General features: G+C 35.9%; 1 protein-coding gene across 9 annotated transcripts in view; it reads left to right on the forward strand.

Moving 5' to 3' along the window:
- The window catches only part of ATF7IP (activating transcription factor 7 interacting protein), a 116,786-nt gene that overhangs the window by 53,571 nt on the left and 42,690 nt on the right, over positions 1–20,525 (forward strand). For all 9 annotated transcript variants that reach the window (XM_024256545.3, XM_009247500.4, XM_024256544.3 and 6 more), the window contains 3 exons: positions 7,986–8,051; positions 17,586–17,659; positions 18,230–18,318. In XM_024256545.3, the coding sequence (XP_024112313.2) occupies positions 7,986–8,051; positions 17,586–17,659; positions 18,230–18,318 (229 nt within the window). The remainder of the gene's footprint in view (positions 1–7,985; positions 8,052–17,585; positions 17,660–18,229; positions 18,319–20,525) is intronic.

Raw genomic sequence — 20,525 nt, forward strand, 5'->3', positions numbered from 1 at the left:
TATTAATTTCTACTTGTCATTTTTTATTAAGTACAACTGTATCTTAACATACAATACCAGAGCTTCTGGTCAGCTGAAATGAGCACACAGTAGTGTGCTATGGTAATCTACTTTATTCCAAAGCTAAGAAGCTGGTATTTGAATCAGTACATTCATTCTGTCATAAGTAAGTATATGGTTCCCATTGGGTTATTTTATATATGAGCATATCCCAAAGATGCTGAGTGGTAAACCATGTATAGGACCTTATTTTGCAAATGAAGGAAAAGTGGCCCATAGAAGTTAAATCACTTTTTCCATTACGAATAAAATTTTAGCTAAATAGGATTAGAATTTAAGTGTGTCTCCCAGACTGACCTATCTAATTATTAAACTTCATTTAACTAGTACTGTTCAAACTTTTGAATTAAATTTGAAAATGCCTGAATATTTGAAAGAATAATTTTATTCACTGTTTCTCATCACACCCATGGGTGCAACTATGAAATTGTGTTTTTAAAACCTAAGTTTTTGGCTGGGCATAGTGGCTCACGCCTGTGAGCTTAGCACTTTAGGAGGCTGAGGAGGGCGAATCTCTTGAGTCTAGGAATTAGAGACCAGCCTGGCTAATATGGTGAAACCCTGTCTCTACTAAAAATACAAACAACTTAGCTGGGTGTGGTAGTGCGTGCCTGTAGTCCCAGCTACTTTGGAGGCTGAGGCATGAGAATTGCTTGAACCCGGGAAGTGGAGGTTGCAGTGAGCTGAGATCATGCTACTGCACTCCAGCCTGGGCAACAGAGTGAGACTCTGTCTCCAAAATAAATACATACATACATACATACATACATACATACATACATACATACTTACTAAAACTGAGTTTTTGACACCTATCATCTCACACATGAGGTGCAGTCCAGATTTCTTAACATTTAAATTTGTACTTAAATGTTGCTTGTAGTCTCAGAATTTGAATCTTTCTAACACCAAGACAATCATCTTCTCTGCAAATGTTCCTGTTACTGACAATTTCTGAATTCTTGGAAAACTCTTGAAGGAAAATCTTCCCATTGTTCCTCTTATTGGCAGCTCTTGAATTCTTGGAGACCGATCCCTCTCAGTCATTTCATATACACAGTGAGTTGCCAAGTTACAACTTGATTATTTCCTAGAAAAAATAAATCTCGATTCTTTTCACTTTTCATTAGGCCATCATTACCCAATTCCTTGATTATAGTAACACCTTTTATATGAGCACTCTGGTACTAGTTTTTAAGTTCTTTCTGGTCCTTCCAAAGCATTGTACTAATTTTTCTAAAATACTGATTACTTCAGTCTCTTTATAGTCCATGTTCCTCAATTGTGCACTGGTAAAACCAGTATTCATTTTTAAAATTTTTAAATTTTAATCTTAGTTTTCAATCCACTTTTTCTAATATCCACCAGTTGCTTCACTGTCCTACAGGGTACTATTAATGTTTATTGTATTTTGATACCAGGCTTTTGACTTCATATTGTTTCCCCTGTTCACTCACCCATAATCATGTGCCCAATTTAATTCCCATCTCTGTGTCTTGTTCCAGTATTTTGGTTTTTTATGGAAATAAAATTTCAGATACCAAACTGTTTTAAAGTGTACAATTCATTGTTATTTAGTACATTCACAATTTTATACAACCACTATCTCTATCTAGTTTCAAAACATTTTTGTCAACTCAAAAGGAAACGTTTTGCCCATTAAACATTCACTTTTCTTTTCCTCTTACACTAGCCCTTGGCAACCACTAATCTGCTGTCTCTATCGATTTACCTATTTTGCATATTTCACATGCCTCTTTCACTTAGCGTGTTTTCCAGCGTAATCTGTGTCTGTAGCCTGTATCAGTACTTCATTCCTTCTTAGGGCAATAATATTCCATTATATGGCAGTATATGCCACATTTTGTTTATACATTCATCCATTGAATGGCATTTGGGTTGTTCCTACTTTCAGCTATTGTGAATGATGCTGCTTTGAACTTGTATACAAGTGTTTGTTTGAATACTTGTTTTCAAATCTTTTAGGAATATACCTAGGTGTGGAATTGTGGGCCATGTGGTAATTCTTTGTTTAACTTACTGAAGAATCACCCAGCTGTTGTCCACAGTGGCTATACCATTTTCTGTTCTCACCAGCAATGTATGAGGGTTCCATTTCTCCACATCCTCACCAATACTTGTTATTTTTACTTTCTTTTTTTATTATTATAGCATCTGAATGGTATGAAGTGGTATCTCATTAGGGTTTTGATTTGCATTTCCCTAATGATAAATGATGTTGATCAACTTTTCATGTACTTTTTGATCAATCATATATGCTTGTTTATAGAAATGTCTATTAAGGTCCTTGGCACATTTTTAATTTGGATTTTTTGCCTTTTTGTTGTTGAGTTGTAAGAATTATTTATATATTCTGGATACCAAAATTTTTTTTTTTTTTTTTTTTTTTTTTTTTTTTTTTGAGACGGAGTCTCCTGCTGATTCCCAGGCTGGAGTGCAATGGTGCGATCTTGGCTCACTGCAAGCTCCACCTCCTGGGCTCATGCCATTCTCCTGCCTCAGCCTCCCGAGCAGCTGGGACTACAGGCGCCCGCCACCACGCCCAGCCAATTTTTTGTATTTTTAGTAGAGATGGGATTTCACAATGTTAGCCAGGATGGTCTCCATTTCCTGACCTCGTGATCTGCCCACCTCAGCCTCCCAAAGTGCTGGGATTACAGGCGTGAGCCACTGCGCCCAGCCCAGGATACCAAACTCACCGTGCCCGGCCTAGGATACCAAACTCTTATTAGATACATGATTGCTAATATTTTCTCCCGTTCTGTAATTTGTCTACAACTTCTTATAATGCCTTTTGATGCACAAAACTTTTAAATTTTGATGAAGTCTTACAGATGGTATATAGTTTGGTCATGATTTATTATCAGTTCCACCAATCTCTACCTTTTAATCAAGGAGTTTATTTACATTTAAAGTGGTTACTAATAAGGAAAAACTTCTGCAATTTTACTTTTCTTCTATATCTGGTACCTTTTTTGTTTCTACTTTCTCCATTACTGCCTTGTTTTGCAATTGATTTTTTCCTAGTATATCATTTTGATTCCTTCTTGTTTCTCTTCCTATATATATTTTTGGTTTTTTCCTTAGTGGTTACTTACACTTAACATCTTAAGTGTATTACACTTAAGGGGATTACACTTAACATCTTAACTTTATAACAGTTAGGTTTCAATTAATATCTACTTATTTTCAGTAGCATACAAAATCGAGTATCAATATGATTGTGCTCTAGAGAGGGAAATATGTTTTTTTGGTGTCGATACTACCCATGTGGCAATTGTTGGCAACCGTTCTACCCACATTTTGCTGCCTATTTTGCAGTGCGTACATAGTTCAGCCTGATTCTGCCCTTCACTGTGGGTGTAGTAACACTTAGCAAATCGAGTCTTTTTATAACAAATGTAAAGCATAGTGCAAGATCATGAGAGGAGTTTGTTGAGATCAGTTGTGCTCATTTTGGCTAAATTTATGTGGTGCAGTTGGTTTGGAAATAAAACTTTCAATTCGTTCTTACTGCGTATTTCAGAACAATTTCCTGTTAACTAATATGATATTTTGACTTTTGGCTTAATATGTTTTAGTATAATTATCCAGGGACATTTTGTTCAGTTGAATACATCTGAGAGAAATTGTTCTATTGGTCTGAGAAATCTGTGACCTCGAAATAAAATAAGTACAAATAAACTGCACAAGGATTAGAAAAGGAGACAAGATCCAGAAGAGATTCTTTAAGAACGTTTTTATGTGAACAACCTTGTACCAATGAAATCTGTTGTATATAAAAAGGAAGCAGGAGGCCAGGTGTGATGGCTCATGCTTGTAATCCCAGCACTTTGGGAGGCTGAGACAGGTGGATCACTTGAGGTCAGGAGTTCGAGACCAGCCTGGCCAACATAGCAAAACCTCGTCTCTACTAAAAATACAAAAATTAGCTGGGCGTGATGGCACATCCGTGTAATCCCAGGTACTAGCGAGGCTGAGGCAGGAGACTCGCTTGAACCCAGGAGGCAGAGGTTGCAGTTAGCCGTGATTGTGCCCTTGCATTCCAGCCTGGGCAACAGAGTGAGACTCTGTCTCAAAAAAGGAAGCAGGAAAGCTAGGTTTTGAGGAACTCTATCAAAACTATAGTCAAAGATCTATTTCTGAAGAAGTCATGGAACCCAGAAAGCTTTGCCAGATAATTCTGACAAATCGTTGAGGAACAGGTAATTCTTGTCTGATGTAAACTGTTTCAGGGTATGGAGAAAGATGAGACTTCCATTAGATGAAGTAAGCCCATCTGTGAAACCTCTAGCACAAGAAGAGAAAACAACATAGTTTAGTTTTATTCCCCAGCATAGATTTCTCTTATGAATGCAAACTTGGTTCAGTATTAACAGTTATATGTCACTCTGCTAGTGTAGGAAAGGTGAAAAATAGTGTGATCATCTCAGTACATGCCAAATCAGGATTTGTTAAAATTCATTTGTCATTCATGGAAAAAATAGGAGGTAAACACCTTGAATCTCTCAAAGGGTTGCTTTCAGAAACCTGTTGTAAATATCATATTTAATAATGGATTATTGGAAATATTTCTACCAAAGTTGAGAATGAGACAATGCCTATTAATGGATGTTGCTATTTAGAGCTTTGGTGTCAGTCTTGGGCAATACAATGAGACAGGAAAAAGAAATGAGTAACAATTGGTAAGTGGGAACCCAATAGAATTAAGTTGGCAAACTGTTGAATGAAGAAGGAAATATAGCAAGTACCTCATATAAGGACAACATAATCTAATAGTTTTCCTTATATCAACAATAACCAATTAGAAAATATAATGAGAAAAAGATTTCACATATGGTAGTTATTTAAAAATGAATAAGCACTTAAGAATAAACCTAAAAATAAAATTTTAAGACCATTATGAAGAAAAAGGACAGAACAAGAAAACAGGAGTCAACAGTGATTAGTACTATGCTCTTAGATAGGAAGACTTGATTCCTCTCAAATCACAGTATAGTTCAAATTCATAATACTCGGAATTTCAACTAGATTTCTTACAGAAATGGAAAAGCTGTCAACACACTCTGGAATATAACATTCCATTGGTTATGACTTAGAAAATGCCATTTTAAGTAGATTTAACTGAAAATGTCTATTTTACTTTTTCCTTTCAGCCTCAGCTCCTGTTCCCTATCAATGAAGTAAATTTGTGACAGCCTAATACGGAGACAGTTTTAAATAATAGAAACTGTGGGTCTGTTTATTTAATTGCTTTTATGAGCAGTAACATTTTGTTATAGGCCAACCTTGATGTTAAGGAAACCTCTTTTCTTTGTAGACAGAGTTATTTCCTAAGAGGTTTCCTGGGTACATATGCAGTGAAATTCTTGGTTTGTCTAGTTTCCCAAATAAAACCCAATGTAATAGAATATTACTTGTATGGAGTTAACAAAAATGACTTGTTTATTCGTTTTTTAAAAATGTCTCAGAATATTTACCAAAATAGCCATTCTTAGGCACAGTATGGCAGATATTTTGAATTATAATTAAAAAAGAATTGTACAGCTTCCTACGTAAAAACAAAAAGGCTGCTCTTTGATTTCTCTGTTTTATAATATTAAATATCAGAAAACTATAAATCAATGTCCACATTTTGAGTTTGTTTTTCTGCTACTGGATTCATTTTTAAAATCATAATTCTTTTAAAAAAGAGTTTGAATACCACAAATCTATGTGATGTGAAAATGAGGTCCTTAGTTCACTTTTTTTCCCACTTTTTGCCAATCATAGCTTCCAGGGGTGACTACTTTTAACCTTGGAATGTATCCTTGTAGATCTTTTTCTGTACATGTAACATATACAAGATGATTTTGGAGGGGCTTAAGTAAAAATAGAAAAATAGTATTATGCATACTATGCAATTTTTAGTATAACCACCTAGATTTTTTTTTTTTTTTTTTTTTTGAGACAGAGTCTCGCTCTGTCATCCAGGCTGGAGTACAGTGGTGCGATCTTGGCTCACTGCAGCCTCTGCCTCCTGATTCAAGCAATTCTCCTGCCTCAGCCTCCCGAAGAGCTGGGACTACAGGCGCGCGCCACCACGCCTGGCTAATTTTTGTATTTTTAGTAGAGATGGGGTTTCACCATGTTGACCAGGCTGGTCTTGAACTGCTGACCTTGTGATCCACCTGTCTCAGCCTCCCAAAGTACTGGGATTACAGGCGTGAGCCACTGTGCCTGGCCCACCTAGATAATTTGACTAAAGAAAAAATGACATTCTCGCATAAGCTGGGGTACAGAAAATACCTTCCCTTTCTTTCTTTTTTTTTTTTTTTTTTTTTTTTTTGAAAGAGAGTCTCGCTTTGTCACCCATCCGCCCACCTTGGCCTTCCAGAGTGTTGCAATTACAGGCGTGAGCCACTGCACCTGGCTTTCCCATTTACCTTTTTAGAAAGTTATTTGAGATATTTTAGTCATCAGAAAGGTAAATCCATGTTAAGGATATGAAATTATGCTTTATGATCTTGAGCCTTAATAACATGCATAAATAACTAAGTCCTTAGGAAAATCTTTACCTTTGAGAGTCATAGGTAACTGATTGTCTAGGCCATAATATTGGACTTAAGCACATTTTAAGATTTGGGGTCTCCTCTAGAAGTGACTGCTTTCTGCAAGAAACTTTGAAAGTAAATCATAACACTTTCTCATTTTTATGAAATGTATGCCCTTATTGGATAAAAGAAATTCTCTGGCAGAGCTCTTCCTTAGGTAGGGCCTCATGAATACACTCAGAAGTTTAATTTTCCTGAAAATATGTTTAATTTAAAATGGCTTCATCAGCAGAAACAGTTGAATATTATGTCTATGCTTAGTAAAAGACTGAAAGGAAATACAACCAAATATTCATGTGGTGAAATGATAATTTTTCTTTTTCTTTTTGTTCTGCTTTTTTTTTTGTCTCAGATTTCCTTTCAATATGTATTTGGGCAAAATATGTGATCAGGGAGTTTGTATAAGTACGACAAATGATTAATAATCTCACTGACCATGTTGACACAACCAAGGTAATGGGTTTTTTTGTTTGTTTGTTTTTTGTTTTTTTTTGAGACAGAGTCTCACTCTGTTGCCCAGGCTGGAGTGCAGTGGCGTGATCTTGGCTCACTGCAACCTCTGCCTCCCGGGTTCAAGCGATACTCCTGCTTCAGCCTCCTGGGTAACTGGGATTACAGGCACGTGCCACCACACCTGGCTAATTTTTGTATTTTTAGTAGAGATGGGGTTTCACCATTTTGGCCAGGCTGGTCTTGAACTCTTGGCCTCAGGTGATCCACCTGCCTCGGCCTCCTAAAGTGCTGGGATTACAGGTGTGAGCCACCATGCCTAGCCAAGGTAATGTTTTTATCAGATTGTTAAAGACTAACAGAATATGTAATTTAATTTGCGAAAAAGTAATATATGAGCATTCATCTACACTTCTGTTGAAAGTGTCACAGTAAAGCCTATACATCCATCCATATGTAGTACTGGCAAGGGATCTTTTATGACTTACAGATATGTCCACTTTATAATTCTCAATGAGAAAATCAAGTGTGATTACAACTGTGTTAAAAAAATAACAAAGCACAGGCTTACATATTCAGGAATGTACTGGTAAGTGAGCAACACTCACAGTCCGAGGAAGAAATAGGCTAACCTAATTAAGAGTGTTTACATCTGAGTATTGAATTTAGGGGTCACTTAGTTTTAGTCATAACTGTATTTTCCAAGTATAAAGTTTATAATCAGCTTAATTTATTTTCTTTACTCAGCTCTCTTCTGAGGATCCTGTTTTCTATAGGTTTCTTTTTATATATTCATGGTTTTTTTTTTAATGCTGTAATACCATTTGATTTCCATTCATTTTTGTCTTTTTTTTTTTTCAGGCCAAGATAGCCAGGTTAACCAAACGCTTTGAAGCAGCCAAAGAAGATCTTAAGAAAAGACATGAAGTAAAATTTTTCTATTCTTGCATAATTAATATTTAGCACTAAGTGGTAATCTTAGGAAATGCTGAATTAGGAGGAAACTGTATTACAAATCTGAAATTTGCTTTCATACTGTGTACTGCTCTCTGTAATTTCTGGACCTTCAGCCCTAGAGCTAATGAATCCCTTTCAAATCCTCATTTACTATTCTCATATATCAACATTTATATTCTATTTTAGGTTATGCAATTCTTTTTTTTTTTTTGAGATGGAGTCTCTCTGTCGCCCAGGCTGGAGTGCAGTGACACCATCTTGGTTCACTGCAACCTCCGCCTCATGGGTTCAGGTGATTCTCCCTTCAGCCTCCCAAGTAGCTGGAATTACAGGTGCCCACCACCATGCCTGACTGATTTTTGTATTTCTAGTAGAGACGGGGTTTCACCATGTTGGTCAGGCTGGTCTCAAACTCCCAACCTCAGATGTCCATCTACCTTGGCCTCCCAAAGTGCTGGAATTTTTTTTTACAGACGTGAGCCATTGTGCCTGGCCCCTTAGGTTATGCAATTCTTGAAGCTGTATTTTCTGTCCATCTTTAAAATTAGGCTTCAGGGATTTGTCTTACCTTGTTTCTTTCATTTTGCATTCTTGTCAGTTTCCCAGTATGGTCTCTTACTATTTTCCCCAAATTATTTTAATATTCTACTGCCTGTAGTATTCCTGTTCTCCCCTTCATTTCTTCCCCATGTAGTCAGTTCTCTTTCATGCTTTAATTGTAATATACAGAGATTAGATTAAGTCACTTTATTGCCTTAAACAGTTTGAATATTTTTTGAAGTATACAATTAAGTCCAAACATCATAGCATAAATTGACTTCCATAGTCTGGCTTTTGCTTTTTGGTGTTTCCTTCATTTTTCCTTTGTTTATCATTTTGCTACTCTTCTGTTATTTCCTTTATTATTCATATTTTAATATAGTACTTTGTATATTGCATTATAGTTTTTAGTTGGATTTATTTTCTTTTCCTCCTGAATTTTTTTTGTTTTTAATTTTTTTATTTGAACAAGGTCCATTTCTTCATCTTGACAGTTCCATTGTCTGGCACATAGTAAATTGCCAATACCAATAAATAGTAATCATTTTTCCTAGAGGTTTTCTGTATTGATGCATGTTCATAGATTCTTTCCTGTTTCTGCAGCAATAGTACATAGAGCCCTATGAACTCTTCCCCTAGCTTCCCCCAAGTGGTGAAATCTTATCACTGTAGTACAGTATCAAAGTGAAGAAATTGACAATTTTGTTAAGTAGTTTATAGACTTAACAGTTTTTACCAGTTTTTACATGTGTATTTAAAAATTCATTGTGCATATCTGTCTGTGAGTGTTTATGCTTCCATGCAGTTTGGTCACATGTATAGATTTCTGGAGCCCCCATCACAGTCAAGATATAAAATTGTTACATCACCGTAAGTGGACTCCCTCATGCTACCCTTTTCTGGTTTTTTTTTTATTATTGTTTCATCTGTTGATGGACATTTGGCCCATTATTGTCTTTGGGCTATTTTGAATAATACTGCAATGTACATGGGAGTGCAGCTATCTCTTCGAGATCCTGTTTTTTAATTCTTTCGCATATATTCCCAGAAGAGGAATTACTAGGTTGTATGGTAGTACCTTTAGATATTTGAGGAGTCCCCATTCTGTTCTTCATAGAGGCTGCACCATTTCACATTTATACCAGTAGTGCTCAAGAGTTCCAGATTTCCCATAACCTCGCTAACGTGTTATTTTCTGTTCTTTTGATAGTAACCATCCTCATGGATGTATGTGATACCTCATTGTGGTTTTGATTTGCATTTCTCTAATGACTAGTGATGTTGAGCATCTTTTCATATGCTTGTTGGCCATTTATGTATCTCCTTTGGAGAAAAATCTCTTCGGGTTCTTTGCCTATTTTTAAATCAAGTTCCTTATTTTTGTTGTTGTTACTAAGTTTTGTAGGCATTCTTTATATATGCTGAATATTGACCCTTATCATATAAATTATTTGCAACTTTTTTGCACTTTGTTTCCTTTTCTCTCGATTGTTTCCTTTCATATACAGAAGTTATTAAGTTTGATGCAGTTCTGTTTGTCTATTTTTGCTTCTTACCTGTGCTATTAGTGTCGTATACAAAAGAATCATTGCCAAATCCAATGTCATGAAATTTTTTCCCTATGTTTTCTTGTAGGAATTTTATGGTTTTAGGTCTTATATTTAAATCTTTAGTCAATTTTGAGTTAATTTTTATATATTTTGTCAGAGTCCATCTTCATTCTTTTGCATGTATATATCCAGTTTTCCCAGCACCATTTATTAAAGAGGCTGTCCTTATCCCATTGTGTGGTTGAGGCAGTTTTGTTGAAGATCATTTGACCGTATATGTGAGTTTATTTCTAAGCTCTCTATTCAGTTCCTTTGGTCACTGTCTATTTTTGTGCCAGCACCACACTTTTTTCGATTATTGTAGCTTTGTAATATATTTTGTGTGGTTCCCCCACCCCCCGCCCCCTTGGCCAACTTAGCCTAATATGTAATATGTTTTCAAATCAGGAAGTATGAAACCTCCAACTTTGTTCTTTTTCAAAACTATTTTGGCAATTCAAGATCCTTTGAGATTCCATATGAATTTTAGGATTTTTTTCTGGAAAAAAAAACCAAACCCACTATTGCAACATTGATAGGGATTGCATTGAATCTGCAGGTTGCTTTGGGTAATAACAGATATTTTAACAATAATAAGACTTCCAATCCATAAACACAGGATGTCTTTTCACTTATTTGTGTCTTTAAACTTCTTCCAACATTGTTTTGTAGTTTTTATTGTATAATTGTTTTCTCCCTTTAAGTGTATTCCTATTTTATTCTTTTTGATGCTATTGTAAATTATATTGTTCATTTCTTTTTTATATTTTTTATAGTTTATAGATATGCAACTGATTTTTGCAGGTTGATTTTGTATCCTGCAACATTGCTGAGTTTGCTTATGTTTGAACAGTTGTCTTTAGGGTTTTTACATATGAGATCATATCATCTGTGAACAAAGATATTTATACTTCTTTTTCTGATTTGGATGCCATTTATTTCTTTTTCTTGCATAATTGTTTGGTTTAGAATTTCCGGTACTATATTGAATACAAGTGGCAAGAGTGGGCATGCTTGCTTAATTCCTGATCTTAGAAGGAAAGCTTTTGGTTTTTCACCATTGAGTGTGATGTTAACCATGGAGTTTTCATGTATGGCCTTTGTTAAATTGAGATAATTTCCATTTCTGGTTTGATGAGTGTTTTATTTATTTTTTTCCATGAAAGGGTGTTGAATTTTGTCAAGTTCTTTTGCTGCATCAATTAAGATGATCATGTAGGTTTTGTCCTTTGTTCTGTTAATATCTTATGTTACATTGATTTTTATATCTTGACCTATCCTTGCATTCCTCACATAAACCAACTTGGTCATGGTGTATAATCTTTTTAACATGCTATTGAATTTGGTTTGCTAATATTTTCTTGAGGATTTTTATATCGTTATTCATCAGGGATATTTGTCTGTAGTTTTAGTATCTTTGTTTGGCTTTGGTATCAAGGTAATGATTGCCTAATAAATGGAATTTGAAAGTACTCCTACTTGGAAGTATTCCTCTTGGAATACTACCAATCGTTTGGTAGTATCCTCCAGTGAAGCCATCTGGTCTTAGGTTTTTGTTTGTTAATTTTTTTATTTTTAAAATTTATTATTTATTAATAATTATTATTATTTTTGCAACAGAGTCTCACTCTGTCACTTAGGCTGGAGTGCAGTGATGTGATCTTGGTTCAAGTGATTTGTGTGTCTCAGCCTCCTCAGTAGCTGGAATAATAGGCCTGCACCACCGCGTTTGGCTAATTTTTGTATTTGTAGTAGAGATGGGCTTTCGTCATTTGGCCAGGGTGGTCTTGAACTCCTGACTTCAAGTGAGCCACCGTACCTGGCCTTAGGTTTTTGTTTGTTAGGAGATTTCTATTACTGATTAAATCTCCTTACTAATTATAGATTTATTTATTTATTTACTTTTAATAATTCAGTCTTGGTGGGTTGTGGGTTTTTAGGAATTTATTTCTTCTAGGTAATCAAGTTTGCAGGTGTGTAATTGTTCATTGTAGTCTTCTTGTAATCCTTTCCATTTATGTATCATCAGTTCTAATGTCTTCTCTTTCTTTCATTTCTTTTCATCTTTAAAGTCATCTGTTTTGTTAGTTAGCCTAGCTAAGGATTTATCAATTTCGCTGATTTTTTTTTAAACCAACTCTTAGTTTTGTTTTTGTTTTTCTATTTTTCTATTCTCTATTTTTGTTTACTTCCACCCTAATTTTCATTATTTCTTTCCTCTTGCTAATTTTGGGTTTAGTTTTTTCCCTCTAGTTTTTTGAGTTGTAAAGCTAGATTGTTGATTTGAGATCTTTGTGTTTGTGTTTTACCACTATAAACTTCCTTCTTACCACTGTTTTCACTGCATACAATTTATTATATTTTGTTTTCATTTTCATTTGTCTGAAGATGTCTTGTAATTTACCTTCTTCTTTGACTTGTTGGTTTTTTTTTTTTTAAACAGCATGTTTAATTTTCACATATTTGTGACTTTTCCTACTTTTCTTCTGCTGTTGACGTCAAGTTTCATTGCATTATTGTCAGAAAAGATACTTGATATGATTTCATTCTTTCTAAATTTGTTAAGACCTGGGTTGTGACATGTGACCTATCCATGAGAATTTTCTATGTGCTCTTGAGAAGAATGTGTATTCTGCTGTTGTTTGATAGCTTATCCTATAGGTCTGTTAGGTCCAATTGGCATATAGTGTTGTTAAAGTTCTCTGTTTCCTTGTTGATATTTTGTCTGATGGTTCTATCCATTATTGAAAGTGGGGTATTGAAGTTTCCTACTATCACTGTGTTACTGTCTGTTTCTCCCTTCCTTTCTTTCAATGTTTGTTTCGTATATTTGGAGCTCTGATGTAGGGGTGTGTGTGTGTTACAGCTGGTGAAAGTACCCTTTTATCATTGCGTCCTTCATTGTCTGTTTTGACTGTTTTTGACCTAAAGTCTATTTTGTCATACATAAGTATGGCCCATCCTTACTATCTTTTTGTTACCATTTGCATGGAATATATTTTTCCATCCTTTCACTTTCATTCTGTGTTGTATTTTGGATCCAAAGTGAGCCTCTTGTAGGCAGCATATAGTTGGATCTTATTTTTAAAAACATTAAGTCAACCTGTCTTTTGATTGGAGAGTTTTATCCAGTTGCATTTAAATAAACTGCTCATTGGAAGGGACTTATTATTGTCATTTTGTTTTTTTCTCTATGACTTATAGCTTTTGTTTGTTTCTTGATTCCTTCGTGTTTCATTGCTTTTTGTTTTTTTTTTGGTATAGTAGTGTGCTTTCATTCCTTTTACAGTTCGTTTTGTGTATTTTCTGTAGATGTTTTCTCTGTGGTTACCGTGGGGATTACATAAAACATCCTAAAGTTACAACTGTCTATGTTAAACTGCAAATAACTTTAATCATATAAGAGTGCTACTCTATATCTGCCTCACCATGACTTGATGTTACTATTGTTGTATATCACATCTTTTTATGTTGTGTATCTGTTAACATATTTTTAGTTTTTTTAAGCTTTTAAGTTCTTTATCAGAATTAAAAGTGATTTATGCACCAATATAACAAGAATACAGGATTCTGTATTTTTCTCCTTATCAACCTTTACTTAGAGAAGTTTATATTTTTGTATGCTTCCATGATGTTGTGTAGCACTCTTTAGTTTCCACTTGAGGGACTTTCTTCAGCACTTCTTGTAGGGTAGGTATAGTGATGAAACTCCTTCAGCTTTTACTAATCTGGGAAAAATTTTAATTTCACCTTCATTTTTGAAGCATATTATTGCCAGATATAGTATTCTTGATTGGCAGGTCTTTGATTCAGCACTTTGATAATATATTATCTCACTCCGTCAGGCCTACAAGGTTTCTGCTGAGAAATCTGCATGTTATCTTATGGGAGTTCCCGTGTATGTTGTTATGAGTTGCTTTTCTCTTACTGCTTTCAAGATTATTTACTGTGATTCAGACAGCTTGGTTATAATGTATCTCAGTGTAGATGTTTTTGGGTTAACAATAGTTGGAGGTCTTTGAGCTTCTTGAATTTGCATCTCCATTTTCTTCTTCCAGTTTCAGACATTTTCAGCAATTATTTATCTTTCTCTCTGTCTTCCTTTACTTCCCTTATGTGCATATTGGTCTGCCTGTTGGTGTCCCAAAAGTCCTTTAGACTTTCTTAGCTTTTCTTCATTCTCTTTTTGCTCCTCTGGCTTGATAATTTCAAATGACCTGTTTTCAAACTTGTGGATTTATTTTTCGGTTTGATCCGGTCTGCTCTTGATTCTCTACAGTGAATTTTCATTTCAGTGTATTCTTCAGCTTTATAATTTGTATTATGATACGTTTTTACAGTTTCTCTTTGTTGATATTTTCATTTTGTTCATGCACCCTTTTCCTGATTTTGCTGTTTTCTGTCGTCTCTTTCACTTTCACCCCATTGAGTATCTTTTTTTTTTTTTAAGGAGTTTCACTCCTGTCACCCAGGCTGGAGTGTAACGGCGCAATCTCCATTCACTGCAACCTCTGCCTCCTGGGTTCAAGCGATTCTCCAGCCTCAGCCTCCCGAGTGGCTGGGATTACAGGTGCCCACCACCACGCCTGGCTAATTTTTGTATTTTTAGTAGATACAGGGTTTCACCATTTTGGCTAGGCTGCTCTTGAACTCCTGACCTCAGGTGATCCGCCCGCCTCAGCCTCCCAAAGTGCTGGGATTACAGGCATGAGCCACCGCGCCTGGCCAGAGTATCTTAACGATAGTTATTTTGATTTCATTGGCAGATAATTCATAGCTCTCTGTTACTTTAGGGTTGGTTTTTGGAGATTTATTTTATTTATTTGATTGGACCATGTTTCTCTGTTTATTTGTATGCTTGTTGAAATTTTAGCATTTGAAAAAACAGCCGCATCTCCCACTCTTTGTGGACTCTTATACACAGGAAGGGCTTCACCAGTCAGCCTTGTTAGAGAGTCTGTGGGCCTCTAACACCTTTTTTTGGCTATGTGTCTTCTCTGGGCTTTTGCTTGTACTCTTCCATCTGAAGAGGTTTGCCTCTCCACTCTGAAGCTCCCTCTGGTACCTGTCTTTGCTATATAGCAGCCTCTGGTACTTTGGCAAGCTGTTGTATTAGTGCTTCCCCTGCTGTCTGTCTGTGTTACTGCAATTTCTCTGGTGCTGTATCAAGTTGAGGGTCCTGCCTTTGGTCTCTGAGGCTCACAGGCATCCAAAGTGACATAGTCATAGTTCTTGCTCCAGGTTAGTCGTCCATGTTGGGTAAGACAAAATCTAGTGAGTTGGGCATCTTTCTTAAACAGTTGGATTCAAGCTCCAACTTTCTCTTTCCTTTCTGATGTAGAAGCAGTGTTGGGAGGTTGATGGGGTATAGTGAGTAAACGCAATGTATTTTCCTAACTGTTTCAGTGTGCCTCTTTTTGGCCTTGTGCTCACCTGGGATGCCATATCCTCTCAACTAGTTTGTGGAAATCTCATGCAGGCAATATGATGCTTATCTTGTTAAGTCATCTCCATATGGGAAGCAGAGGGGACTTCCTGTTGTGACATGTTGCTGATCATACCACAGTTTTTAAAAATCCTCCATCAAATGACTCCTGTGTTCTAAACCATATGTTTTATTTATTCTCTATGCTTTTATTCTTCTTTTTTGTTTTTCTCCTGAAGTATTCTTTTATCTTAACCATTTTGAGTGTAATAATTACTCAGTGATGGCCAGGCACAGTAGCTCATGCCTGTAATCTCAGCACTTTGGGAGGCTGAGGCGGGGAGATCACTTGAGGTCAGGAGTTTGAGACCAGCCTGGTCAACATGGCGAAACCGTGCCTCTACTAAAAATACAAAAATTAGCCGGGCCTGGTGGCAGGCACCTGTAATCCCAGATACTCAGAGACTGAGGCACGAGAATCGCTTGAGCCTGGGAGGCGGAGGCTAGAGTGAGCCAAGATGGTGCTGCAGAATGGTGCACTCCAGCCTGGGTGACAGTGAGACTCTATCTCAAAAAAAAAAAAAAAAAAATTACTCAACAATGTGCTTAAAGATGCATTCCTTTCCCTAAAAGCTTTTCTTTTTTAAGCTTTTTCCATTCGCATTACGCTGTTATTTTAATTTGCTTTTCTCTTGTTTTACATTTGTTTATCTTGACAGCCAGATTTTAAGCACCTTTATAGCAGATTGTCTTAATTCTATTGTTTTTCCCTCTACACGTATCTAATGCAATGTCATACTAGAAGGTTGAAATTATTGTTGTGTCATATAAAAAGTAGCGAGATGTATTTGTTAAGAAGAGTGATTAATGGCATCTGCTCAATGTAATTCTAAGCATTTATTACCTTTAGTTTAATATGTTATTCTTACACTTGACTTAGTCTTGAGTAGAGATATTTTATTCTTCTCATTTTTTGTTTGTTTGTTTTTGAGACATGGTCTGGCTATGTCACCCAGCCTGGAGTGCAGTGACACAATCTTGGCTCACTGCAACCTCTGCCTCCTCAGCTCAAGCTATCCTCCCACCTCAGCCTCCCAAGAAGGTGGGACCACAGGCATGTATTACCACGCCTGGCTAATTTTTGTTTTTTTTTTTTTTAGAGATGGGGTTTCGCTACGTTGCCCAGGCTGGTTTATAACTCCTGAGCTCAAGCAATCCTTGCCTGTCTCAGCCTCCCAACGTGCTAGTATTACGGGTGTGAGCCACTGTGCCCAGCCTCGTTTTAAGAGATAAATGATGATAGTGTTATTAATGATGGAGGCCTAAATAATGATAATTAATATGTAGGTGTTATAATTCCATTTCTGTATTCCCTGATTTTGGGGGGAAAGGCTGAAATAAGTTGTTACTAAAGCTTAGATTTGTGACATTTTATTAAATAATTTAAGTCACATAGTGGTAGGTAGTATTTTTTTAAAAAACAACTTAAAAATAATTTTGATTTGTGACATTGGATACCACTTATTTGTTGAATTGCTGGTGCTAATATGATGCCTGCTACATAGTAGGCATTCACTAGCTATTTGTTAAATGAGTGAGTCTGGTTATTCTTTAGATTTATATTGTTAATGTTTTTTAAACTCTTTACAGCATGTGAGCCATTCTTGTGTTTTTAATTTATTCTTCATAAGAACACTGAGATGCAGGAATTATTATATTAATCTCTCAAATGATAAGCAGTTGTCTTCAGCAAAGTAAATGATTTGCTTAAGATACAATGAACAAGTGATAATGCCAAGATTCAAATTATTGTCTCAGCTGGCAATGTTTCCCATTATATTAGAACAGTGACAGATAATATATTGACAGGCATCTACAGGTCTTATTTTTTTTAAAAGATTCCCTGTGTGTTGAGTTTTATTTTTACCTTGATTTTTTTTTCTCCCCCAGCATCCACCCAACCCACCAGTATCACCAGGAAAAACTGTAAATGATATCAACAGCAATAATAACATGTCTTACAGGTGAGAATTCATAGTCTGTCTGGTTTTTAAATAACAGAACAAAGTTCTAATTTTCTTTATTTGATCGAAGAATCTTGCAGTGTAATCATGGTATTTATGTAGAAGTAAGTGTTTGGTGTACTTGGTTAGTATATTTTCTTTTTCTGCTTCATGGTATTGTTCATCTGTGAATAATACTTTTGCTAACTTATAAGGCATTCTTTGGTCACTATATATTTCTTTAACCACTTGTCTTAAATAGTATTCTTTCAAGTAATTGAGAAATGCTTCTGTTAAGGGTGAGAAAGACTAACGTCTGTATATGTTAGGACCTACTTTTGGTATTCAGGTTAAGTACTGATAACAGACATTAGAATACAAGAGTTAAGACTCTTCCCTAGTGCCATAGACCCCAGCATTTAGAAGTCTTTGTGCCAGCTATGCCTCACTGTTTTTGCTTGCAGTTTAGGGTTGTGAAACCCAAGTCTAGCCACCCTTTTTCCCCTGTGGGCCACTGCTTATTCTAGATATCAGTTGGTATTCCCTGAGTGGCATATCTATTGACTATTTGTGTGTATATATATTTCATAGAAATGCAGGCACAGTGAGACAGATGCTGGAGTCCAAAAGAAATGTAAGCGAGAGTGCACCACCATCCTTTCAAACTCCTGTGAATACAGGTAACTTTTTTTTTTAAAATACCAAAATACATTTTCTTAGGAATTAAAGGCTTTGGTTCTCTTTTCTTACATTCTTTGGAGGTTGAAATGGATTAAGAAATTGGGCACATTGGTCTAAGTACAAAAATTTTGTTAAAAATTCAGGATCAAACTGGGTATGGTGGCACATGCCTATAGTCTCAGCTACTTGGGAGGCTGAGGAGGATTACCCGAACCCAGGAGTTCAAGTCAGCTTGGGCAACATAATGGAATCCACTTGGTCTCTTAAAACAAAAAAATTTAGGGTCATAGATAAGTATATGTGAAAATACAGTATAGATATTCAAATCTCTATTGTAGTAGTTCACAAACTTTCTAGTCTCTAGATCCCTTTACAATCTTAAAAAATTATTAAGAACACCAGAACTTTTGTTTATGTGGGTTACATCCATTGATATTTATTATCAGTCGAAATGAAGTAGAAATTAAACAGAAATTTAAAAATGTTTTTAAAATGTTTTTTCATTTAAAATAATAGTAGTCTGGGCTTGGTGGCTCATGCCTGTAATCCCAGGACTTTGAGAGGCGGAGGCAGGCAGATCACTTGAGGTCAGGAGTTTGAGACCAGCCTGGCCAACATGGTGAAACCCCATCACTACCAAAATACAAAAATTATCCAGGCATGATGGCTGGTGCCTGTAATCCCAGCTACTCAGGAGGCTGAGGCAGGAGAATTGAGCTTGAACCCGGGAGGCGGAGTTTGCAGTGAGCTGAGATCACGCCACTGCACCCCAGCCTGGGCAACAGAGTGAGACTTCCTCTCAAAAAAAAAAAAATAATAATAATAAATATAAAAATAGATAAAGTAATAGTAAACTCATAATGTCTAACACAAAAAACTTTTAAAAATGAAACTGTGTATTTTCCAAGCTTAAAAATAGCAGCACAAAGAGCATTATTCTCTTACATTTTTTACATACCTCTTTAATACTTTGAGACATTAAGACAGCTAAAGATAGCTTAAAGACATGTATACTCATATCTATATCTGCTTTTAGTATGTTTTAAAATGTTGATTTGGCTGAAGCATATGAAGGAAATCCAGTCTTTTACAAATATATAGATGGAAAAGGGCTAGCCCTTACAGATAATTGTGGATATTCTTCTTTGATACTATCCAGTAGTAGTTTCTTTAAGGTTGGTTGTGAAGTATAATCTGAAACCACACCAAAGAACTTTTCTAACTCCTTCATTAAAATCCATTTATTGGACAAGCGTGGTGGCTTATGACTGTAATCCCAGCACTTTGGGAGGACCGAGGCAGGTGGATTGCTTGAACTCAGGAGTTCCAGGTCGGCCGGGGCAACATAGTGAATCTCTGTCTCTACACAAAATACAAAAAGTAGCTGGACATGGTGGTGCACACCTGTGGTCCCAGCTACTCAGGAGGCTGAAGTGGAAAGATGGCCTGAGCCCAGGAGGTGTAGGCTGCTGTGAGCCAAGATTGTGCCAGTGAACTCCATCCTGGGCGCTAGAGGCAAACCTTGTCTTAAAAACAAAAAAAAAAATCCATTCCTCTATCTTGCACTTGGATGGAGTTTTACTAATGTTATTCATTGATCATTTGAAAACTATTCACCAAGTTATGCAGATCTTCCAAATGACACATTTTATTAATAAATATTATTTTTAAAAATTACATTTACTGATTTTACTATCAGTTCTACTCAGAGAAGTATTTTAGGGATTTAGGGAGTTGTCATGCTTTCAATGACAGATACAAGTTTTTTCTAATGTTCTTAGTTTTGCTTTAAAACCCAAATGTTATTATTGCTGATAAATACAGTTGGTCTTTTTTCTTTGAAGTGACTGCCTTACCTAGTTTATTTTTAAGAAAAGATCTTCAAAATACCCACACGTGAATTATCGGTGTGTCTATAGGTCATTCTTTCAAGTAAAAATAGTGTTTCATGGGAAAGACTGCTAGTTGAGTTTATAGCTCAATTGCACAAGCCTTTTTCCTTAACTATCCTACTTTGGCACGCAGTAGTTGTCTTATATGTACTGCCTATTTCTTCACATGGAATATTAAGAAAAGAACCCCTATTCAAAGGTTGAGATATGATAAAGTTAATAGTTTTTACTGCTGTATCATGAGGATTCTTAAGTAAAAGTGACTTTGTTTTTTACTGTAAGCATGTGATGAAGAATGCAGCGATGTTTGGTTC

This window comes from Pongo abelii, chromosome 10, assembly GCF_028885655.2.
Source record: "Pongo abelii isolate AG06213 chromosome 10, NHGRI_mPonAbe1-v2.0_pri, whole genome shotgun sequence".
NCBI classification, from domain to species: domain Eukaryota; kingdom Metazoa; phylum Chordata; class Mammalia; order Primates; family Hominidae; genus Pongo; species Pongo abelii.